This window comes from Haliotis asinina, chromosome 1 (assembly GCF_037392515.1).
Source record: "Haliotis asinina isolate JCU_RB_2024 chromosome 1, JCU_Hal_asi_v2, whole genome shotgun sequence".
Lineage (NCBI taxonomy): Eukaryota > Metazoa > Mollusca > Gastropoda > Lepetellida > Haliotidae > Haliotis > Haliotis asinina.
In genome coordinates, this window is record NC_090280.1 from 23,741,220 (window position 1) to 23,751,323 (window position 10,104).

The window sequence follows — 10,104 nt, forward strand, 5'->3', positions numbered from 1 at the left end:
CTAAATTTCAAACTCCAAATTAAACATGTAAATATTTCAATTTGAACAGGCTTAATTTCATGAAATGGCAATTATTTTTGTTCAGAATGTCTGTACCTGCAACCATGCATTAACATATGTTAATTTGTTATTTTTTCAGGGTATAGTTGTTTCCCTAGATTTTGGAGAAGGTAGCATGTGACTTACTTCAACAATGCTAGTCTTTAATATGCGATGAAGCAGCTTGGTGGTGCAAAGTGACAGGGTTTGGTGGAGTGACATAAGTCCCAGTTGGCAATAAGAGTCATTGTTTCTATGCATAATGTGTACATGGTCACATGATGGTCACAGGTAACTCCCGATATTGTACAGACATCTATTCCCACCTGTATGCGGTATTTACTGTGGGTACATATTGGCCATGCTAGTTGCACTTATCACTGTCGTCGTCATCCTTGTAGGACACTGTTCATTCCGTTAACGATTCCAGCCAAAGTTCAGAGTGAACATTCCGGAAAGATTATATCTTAAACAGTTTTATCTTTATTCAGGAATTGTCGCTTTGTATCTTTTATCCCATAATCAAATATATTATCTTATGACGTATAGTCACCAAATGTATACGTTGAATATTGACAGTGTATTTATGTGTGACTCATAACTGATGTGATTTCTTATAGATGACACCTGTTTAGCATCATCTCTAAGAAGTAGAAAATATGAAGGTGTTGCTTTGGAGGGTTAGAAAAAGTCCAGCTTTTGTTGAAATGACCTTGTTATCAAAGGGACATAACTAGGTAACAAATTAATTCAGATTTGTTTCGGCATGTAATAACTAAGTTATATCATGCCAAATATGAAGCTGTTTATGGTTAACATCTCTAAAGAATTTCATAGATTTGATGAAGATTTAAGCTTCACAACATACAGGTCATGAGCCAGATCATGAAGAATTTATGTAATCTTTGTACAGAATTGGATAGTGTCACTCCATCAAACCAACCAATGATCTAGCTATGAATTGGTCATGTGACAGTTTCTGACCAATTAGCTGTTTTGTTGATAACAGAGTATACTTTCCATATTGTCAGTTTAATATTGTGCTTATGAGTGGTTAATTGGCCATTACTACCGTCAACTAACACTACTGTAGAAAATAGATGTTTATTTATTTTGTTTATTGAATTAGTTGTCCAGTTCAAACATCTCTCGTGGCGATGATCTTAAGAAGTGGTTCAGGATGTGCATCACACACACACACACACACACACACACACACACACACACACACACACACACACACACACACGGAGGGAGACTAAAAGAATCCCGTGATCTATTCTCATTCACAAACTTCTTCAACCAGCAATATTCCATCTATAAGAGCGACCTGTCTTGACAATATACAAGTAATAAGTATTGGATTTCAGTATTGAATAATTGAAGTGACTATTTATAAGAAGGCACCCATTTACCTTCACTTCTATTACATATTACCTTTAATTCGCCCAGCATTAAAATATTTCCCAAAGAATGAGAAAGTCTGTTGTAACATCATTTGTTTTTGGGAAAACAAACTATTTAATATTTCATTATTTTACCACGTTAATGTAGCATATTATGAGCAAGAATATAAATATGATTTAAGAGAAGGGTGTAGCATAGAGTTACAAATCTATGCCTAGTTACCCTGAAGACCTGAGTTCGTCTTTGACAGGTCATGGAGACCCTAGTTCTTAGGAGCAAAACGGCTTATTATGTTGGCTGACGTGGAGCTAACAACAGCACTGACAAGTCCTGAACCAGTTCTTCAGATCAGTCAGCGCCGACGGTATCATTTTTCACCTATTGTTATTACTGACCACTGCTTCAGAATAAACTCATGTGGTTCGCTGTATTTATGTTACCATGGAAACTAGTGATGTCATCGTATGTTAGCCAATGATATTGAAGCGAGTGTGCTGTGTGTCACATGACCTTAGACCAATAGCGTTGTATGGAGCTGAGGTACCTCATAATAATAAATTGATCATTGATACACGCTGAACTTCTCGTTCTTCTTTGGATGATGGAGAAATGTTCTTTAAAACTCGAGAGAAAGCCGAGACAGGGATTGCATAACCCTGAATCTTTACCACCAATGAGTTCCTTAATCCACCATTCTAAAGATCAAGTGGCATGATAACAGTGAAGACAAATATAAATGGAAATAACATTTTCAGACTTCTCGACAGAACAACAGTAATTCCGTTTTTCCCCCTTTTGTCCACTTATGAAGCACACTGGATATTTAAGCACATACCTTGAAAAGTGCCACCTCGTCTACCAAAATAACTGTTGACAGATCAAGAGTGAATGGGTTGAGTTTTAGTAATACCATGAGAGGGGACATCAGGATGGGCTTCACACAACGTACGGACATGGGAAGTCAAACCCGGACATCACAAGGAAACACTTTACTGCTAAACTACCTCAAAGCACCAAGAAGTGCCACAACATGTTACAAAATGTTACAGTCAAAGAACCCTTATCAACGCCACCGGTGTTGACCCTCGACTCAAACCAGCAATGCATAACAACATACAGAATCACAAAGCACGAATGTCATTTTTCACGCATTGGTTAACTATTTGTCGTTTTGTCAATACAGTTTCCCTTGAAAATTGCACAGAATTTATTTCATGGTGTGGATGAAAACTAAAGATGAGCATTGCCACGTCAGATTCCACTAGCAAAAGACATTTTATGTCAAATCATTCAATCAATAGTATGACCCAAAATTGGGTTGAGTAGATTATCTATTCACTTTAATCAATTGGACAGTTAAGAGGAAGCACACATTAACACGATTATTTTACTACACAATAACTATACAAAAGCATCACAAGACTGTTTCTCAGTCACGAAAAGTCTAAGTGATGATAAATGCTGATAGTAATCCCTTATCAGGGATTTTCCCAGATAGTAGACGTTGGTGCAACATTGGCAAACGTTGGGCCAATGCTGGGCCAATTATGAATCCTATCTGGGTAGCCTGACCTTGCACAACCAGTGCTATTTGATTCCTCAAACACTTTCACAGATTTCCTCCACTGATACGTCACTTTCATTCACGAAAATATGACCACTTCCTGTGTATTCATTCTTACTGTCTTCTAAGACAGTTTGGGGGCACCTGGCTGCTCAAAGTATTTGTAGTATTATTTATTAAGTACATATATATAGTTCTGTTGTATGCTAAACCCGGAACGTAAATGCCAGGTCCCATCGTACCGCAAACTAAACCCAGGTCATGGAGGATTTATGTGCCCAAAATCAACTCCCGGAGATCCATGTCCAAGTTGTGGAACATGATTCTAAAGATTAAGGGCAAAGGATCCAAAGGTGGTGTTCGCCATCTCAAAGACGGTGACTCTGTTTTAACAAATAAAGTTGAAACTGCAAACAAACTTGGTGAGACTTTGGCAAACCATTCCTCCTCATCCAATTATAACCCCCAGTTCCAGTGATGCCAAGAAAAGAAATCAGTCAATTTTAACTCTAATAATGGCGAGGATTACAATGAAGCGATTTTCTCTTCACGAAATACGTACTGCCCTAGGGCAGGCTCACAACACCACGAGCTGGTGATATTCATTATCAGCTTCTGAAATACCTCCCTGTGTCAAGATTGGAAACTCAATATATTTGACGACATTTGGACAACTGGAAATTTCAATGGGACTCCCATCATTCCTACGAGAAATCTGAAAGATCTGTTTTCTTGTGTGAGCGGGCATCTGATCGTGAATTACCTGAGGGATGTTGACCTGTATCATAAATTGTAGTTTAAGTTTTGTAAAGAGAATAACGAATTGCTTGCTTTCATATTTGGTGCTATGACATTTCCGTCTTTAAAGTTGGTAGTGAAATGAAAATATTTTGGGACCATGGACCATGAACTGTAAAAAAATGCAAACTTGATCTCGTCACTATGTGGCTGGAATAGTGCCAGTGTGACGTAAAGCTCAACTCAACTCAAAACCGCAAAAAGACATACTGTCACATTACTCTCACCAATACCTCTCTTTACTTTTGTATTTCATGACACTAGGTACACCTGCATATCATGTATATCACACCAAAAGGTACATCTTAATGTCATGACAGTAGGAAAATGTATATGTCAAGACAGTCGGTACATCTGTATGTCATCAGTGTAGGTAAATGTATATTTGTTGTGTGCCTAAGTTACAACTACATACATTGTTGAGCGTGCTGAAATCTTGTCAAAAACAGCGAAAAACAAGGTGTGTCAGTTTTTCAAAATCACTACACCAAAATACGAATGTTTATCACCCGAACATTAGATCTTGTCCATGTGTAGTGACGCCAATCAGAAATCCACATGATGACGGAAGCGCCTTGGCCAATCGAAAGCTGGTGTGGTGTGGTGTGTTGTACGTGCGCAGAATACACCTGGCCATCTAGGACAGAGACTATTTCTGATGTGACAGTGAAGACATTTTTCAGCAGCCTCATGAAAACTTCAACTGTCTGATTCACCGTTTAAACTCAATGTCGGAGATCTGTTTCATGACGACACAGCATGGCTTCTTTGCTGTCAGCACTCCAACGTCTCACCTGCAGGCACACCTCTACCAGGGCCGTCTTGAACTATAGGGTGACAGTTTTTGGTAAAGCTGGTGTTGGAAAAACTGCCATCATATCTCAGTTCCGACAGGTGAAGGAAGACGAGTCCGCCAACAACATTGAAAGATCTGTCTTCAAAACCCACAATGCAATACTCACCTTAGACATAGTTGATGCCTCAGGCATACATGGACTGTTTCCCATGTTGAGATTGTCCATTTGTAAGAGTGATGCGTTTATGTTGGTGTATTCGGTTGGAGATCAGGACTCCTTTGAAAGGATGCAAAGGTTACGTCATGAAATCATCGAGTTGAAGATGGACAAAGACGTTCCTATCGTCTTTGTTGCCAATAAGCAGGATCTCCCTGATGATGAGAAGGTCGTGCCGTGCAACAGAGCCGAGTATTTGATCAGGAGGAAATGGAGACATGGATACGTTGAGGCATCGTCCTTCAACTACGATCAGGTTTGTGAAGCATTTAAACAAGTTGTCAGACAGCTGACTCGCAATGTTTCACTGACTCCAGTTCTAAAGAGACGGAGTCCATCTGTACCAGAACGACCAGCAGGGTCACAGTGGAGAACTTTTACCTCGCTGTTCCGTGGGTTCTTCAGAAGAGACATGTAGTGTGTTCACATAGTAATCAGGTATGTTCAGGTATGAAATATTGCTTATCCGAGTGATATTTAGTCCATCCAGATCACTGTTTTAGGACGAAAAAAAATGTAAATTGTTTTTGCATTACTTATGCCATATTTAGTTTATTTAGTAGTTCTTGGTCATCATGTATATATATACATGTCTAAGCAACATCAACATATAGCTTTTTTGTTGTTATTTACATCATGAGGAAGTAGTCGTATATTTAAGGAAGTTCGTACAGTTTGATGTACGAGTAGTTTGTCCAGTTCTTTAAATCCAGAGTGCCATGGGGGGACCCAGGGTCAAAAGTAACCGCAGCTAGCTTACAGAGCTTATGCGTGCCAGAATCCCAGGGCTACCCGAGTCTATGTATGTCAACACTAACACTTGTGATCATTGTGTAAGGTCTCACGGGCGCAGACAAGGTTACGGTTATAAGATGGGACACAAATATACCATTGCTACCGTTACTATAAGGAAGTAAGATTTGTTGGTATCCTCAAAACATGTCTGCCTCTATTTTCTATGTCTCATAAACGTTCAGATTATGCTGTTACTAGATACTGTAGTCATGTACTGTAGCAACTTGTTCAGTATTGTTAGTAGCATTGGCGTTGTAAACTCTAAAGACTAATCTCAATAAAACTATTTAACTCTAACATTTTCACATTTTCTTTGGAGTGCGTGGATTGGTTGAGCCTGCTTCTTTGTTATTTCACACGACAGTCGACCATAGTCTAGCTGTGTGACGATGGTCCAGTAATAATCCGATCTTGACCAGACGATCAATTGACTGACATCATTTCTTCGGATCGGCTCAATGGCGAACATTCCTGGAGTTGCACCTCCATGATGCGAAGCAGGTAGCGGTCGTGTCAAAATCACCAAGCTCTATTCTGAAAACAAATATATGTCGCTGAAAATACTAAAAAAGCACTTGAATCAAGAACACAACCTCATAGTATCATATTACACACTCTGGCGACTTTTACACTCTTTCGGGTGTCGTTTTAAGAAAATTTCAAGGGAGAATACGTCAGTACTCTGTGAACGCCCTGATATCGTTCGCTAGAGAAATAATTTTCTCAAGGTAATAAAGAAGAAGCGCGATGAAGGGTTCGAGCCAATGTACTTGGACAAGACCTGGGTCAATGCCTCGTACACTGCCAGCAGTCAGTGGATAACCCGATGGGGTGATGAGAGGTCACGTAGAAAGCTGCCCCTAGGGAAAGGAGAGAGACTAATCATTCTCCATGATGGTTGCTCCAGCTAAGTCTTTCTCCCAGGCTGCGACTTGCTATAGCAAAGTCCACAGATAACAGATACTACCATTCCGAGATGAATGGTGTGGTTTTCCTCGGTTGGGTTAAAAACAAGTTGGTTAGGGGTGGGGTGGCGTTAGGGGAGGGAATACTGGGAGTGCGAGTATGCGGAATGATCTTTGTATTAGTATTAGTATCTTGTATTAGTTGCTGAGACTTAGGGATATAACGGTTTATTTAGATTCTTAACATTATGAAGTTGTATTGGATGTAATTTGTGACCATGGGCAGTCGTCAAAACTCTTGAAATTGTCCAATCAGTAATGGCGCCAAATGTGGTGTCAAGTGTGTCGGACTTGAAGGAACGCAAACGACAAAGACTTGCGGACACGTCTGTATCAGACAACACCATATCAAAAACAAAAGGACAGCTGTGGTTCATTCTTATAATAATTCACCAGATGCAGATGCGCACTGACATTGTTAATGAAGAAGACAATAATCATACAGCCGTAAGTAATCCCTGACATATAAACGTGTGTAGTATGCAAGATGTAATGTCACTATTTAAAAACTTCTCGTCAGATATGCGTGTGTTGTTCACTTATGTAAATCAGAATATCGTCAACCTTGAATCGAGTCTCGAAGTAAAACTGAAACAAAACCATGGAAGAAGTAATCGACCAGCGGTTACAACGTAACGAACTGAGTAAAGTGCGGACTGAATTTCATTCTGAAATAAATTAAGAAACTGAAGGATCAGATCGTTGATGTTGAGACATCATACAGCAGCCCGTCAGAAGATTCTAAAGAAAATCTGGACAGTTCAGTCACCAAGGGTAAGGTCTTTCCTGTTGAATTTGGTGTAAAGCAGTTTTGTGTCTTATCCCATGCGCTGTTCGCGATATAGATTAACCATCTTGCAATGGAGTTGAAAGAGAGCAAATGCTTTATCCAGATTGACAATTTTAATGTTTTTATTTTATTAAATGCCCTGATCCCGTGAGCCTCCATCTTTGGACTGCGAAGTGCCGAGTCAGCACAAGCGCAAGCAAGACAAGCATTGTACATTTCAGGATAAAGAACGTGCCTCGACATAACGGGACTCTCCACTGTGTCCGTGCGACACACTTCACGCATTCTCAGAATTGGTGCACAATTGATACAATGTCGGACATATAAGAATAATGAAAAATGAAAGCAGTATCGGCATTCATCACGCGGGATGTCTTATTCCATCCATGTATAACATAACGGGACGCGTAAACAGAGGTTCGAGCAATGTTATTGCATAAAATATGTGATGGGATGACATAATTTAATCAAAATGACATCTGTTTACTCACTAATGTAAATTCAATGAACGCACATGAACAATACCTTCAGAGATTCGATGCTCAGTACGTGATTTCTCAGTAGGCTGATTACACGGTTTCGTGTTTAACCCTGAATGTTGATTACACGACATTAATTTGAACTCAGAAATCACGAGTGTATACATAATAGTTATTACTAAGTTTATTAATTATAAGATTAATAAACAACATAGGATTGGATAAGAAAGATAATCTCCAACCTACGAGATGAGATGAGTAATCTGTATCTACCAAAATGGATATCTAAATATACTTCATAAACTTAGGTAAGGACGATGTTATTTCCGGTCTCCTGGCGTCACTTCCGGGCCCATGGCGTCACTTTCGGTTAATATTCTCACTGCATGGCCTGCTACGTCACATCCGGTTGATGACACCCACTGGTATTATGACGTCACTTCTGGTCACAGTAACTGATCTATAGGATCTAGACGCATTGGAAGGAAGGGCTGATGCTCTTGATGCTGTAGCGAATGCTACAAATGAGAAGTTTTAAGATGTCTTCCATAGGCTCAAAAGGATATATCTGCAAAACTTGTAAAACTACACACAAGTCCTAATTTGGAAAAAACAGTTGGTGACGTAATGTCTTTGATCTGGAATGATCTAATAAGTCAAGCATGTAAGGAGCGAACCGATCCTAGCTGATCTATAACCCTTTATGATATTATGCTTTAACCTCCTAACAGTTCTTAAATATAGGAGAAAATCCGTTATGGAGACCAGAGAATTAAGGAAGTGTCGCTCTGATCTCCACCTTATAAAAACATTCCACATAAAGAACTGCTGTTGACGGTCTAATGGACTCAGAGATGGCCATAGTTGTCTGTTCATTAAATCCCTGTTGCTCGAGGGAACTGCAGATAGCTTCCAAACGTGAAACGACCGGTTTCTTAGATACCCATGAAGTCTGGTCGACTTTGGCTGAGTGAGAAGATGCAGTGGTTTATCTGTCTATAGCTGAAGGAGATTTGTGAACCACGTCCTGGGACTACCAGGTAAATTACTCAATTTTTGCTGGGACATCGGGGATTAGTTTGAACGGAGGACACGCCTAAGTAAGGAGATTCTCCCAAGATATTGACAGATAAATTACTCAATTTTTGCTGGGACATCGGGGATTAGTTTGAACGGAGGACACGCCTAAGTAAGGAGATTCTCCCAAGATATTGACAGATAAATTACTCAATTTTTGCTGGGACATCGGGGATTAGTTTGAACGGAGGACACGCCTAAGTAAGTAGATTCTCCCAAGATATTGACAGATAAATTACTCAATTTTTGCTGGGACATCGTGGATTAGTTTGAACGGAGGACACGCCTAAGTAAGGAGATTCTCCCAAGATATTGACAGATAAATTACTCAATTTTTGCTGGAACATCGTGGATTAGTTTGAACGGAGGACACGCCTAAGTAATGAGATTCTCCCAAGATATCCCAAGATATTGACAGAGCATCCACTGTCCATGATGCTTGAAATGAAACCAGACTCACAAAGGTTGGAAGTCTGTTGTTCCATGAAGTGGCACCCAGATCTATTGACGGTATCTCCGTCATGTCCGAAACGAGCTTGAATGCTTCCATTCTGTCGACACAATATTGTCTTGTCTGGATAGCAAGTCCGCCATCTGGCAAACCTCTGAGTCTATGTGCCCTCTCCATAGCCATCAATCTTCCCTGCATACAGAATTGACTGCGAGTCATATCTGCTACTGACTGGTAAACCACATCCAAAAACTAATGCGCCATGGCCACCTACTGTGCTGACATAGATACTAGAGTGTTACATTAGATGTTTAAGTTTACATGTTACCATTTACAGTTTTTGCTTGTAAGCTAAGCACAGTTGAGAAGCAGTGGCATTATATTTAACAGACCAAACAACACTACTGTTAGGTTATAACTTCTCAAGTCACCAATAACTTTACCATTATGCAATGGCCATCTCAAACACGACTCAGCGCCCACGTGTCTCAAACTGTGGTACAGCAATTATTAAAACTGTGGTACAGCAATTAATAAAACTGTGGTACAGCAATTATTAAAACTGTGGTACAGCAATTATTAAAACCGGATGTGTTTCCTCCTGCAGTAACTGACCCTCATTTATTATTTGGAGCTCTTCCCAGCATCACGGAGTTGACACAATATGACTGGAGCTATCACAAAGTAATTAAGATCCAATAAAGACAATGCATCAAACTCACTGGA

General features: G+C 39.8%; 1 protein-coding gene across 1 annotated transcript; it reads left to right on the forward strand.

Moving 5' to 3' along the window:
• The first annotated feature begins 4,567 nt into the window (after nucleotides 1-4,567).
• On the forward strand, nucleotides 4,568-5,239 carry LOC137264474 (ras-related protein Rap-1A-like). The gene has a single exon (XM_067800141.1). It carries the CDS (start codon nucleotides 4,568-4,570, stop codon nucleotides 5,237-5,239), a length of 672 nt encoding a protein of 223 aa, XP_067656242.1.
• Nucleotides 5,240-10,104: the final 4,865 nt, after the last annotated feature.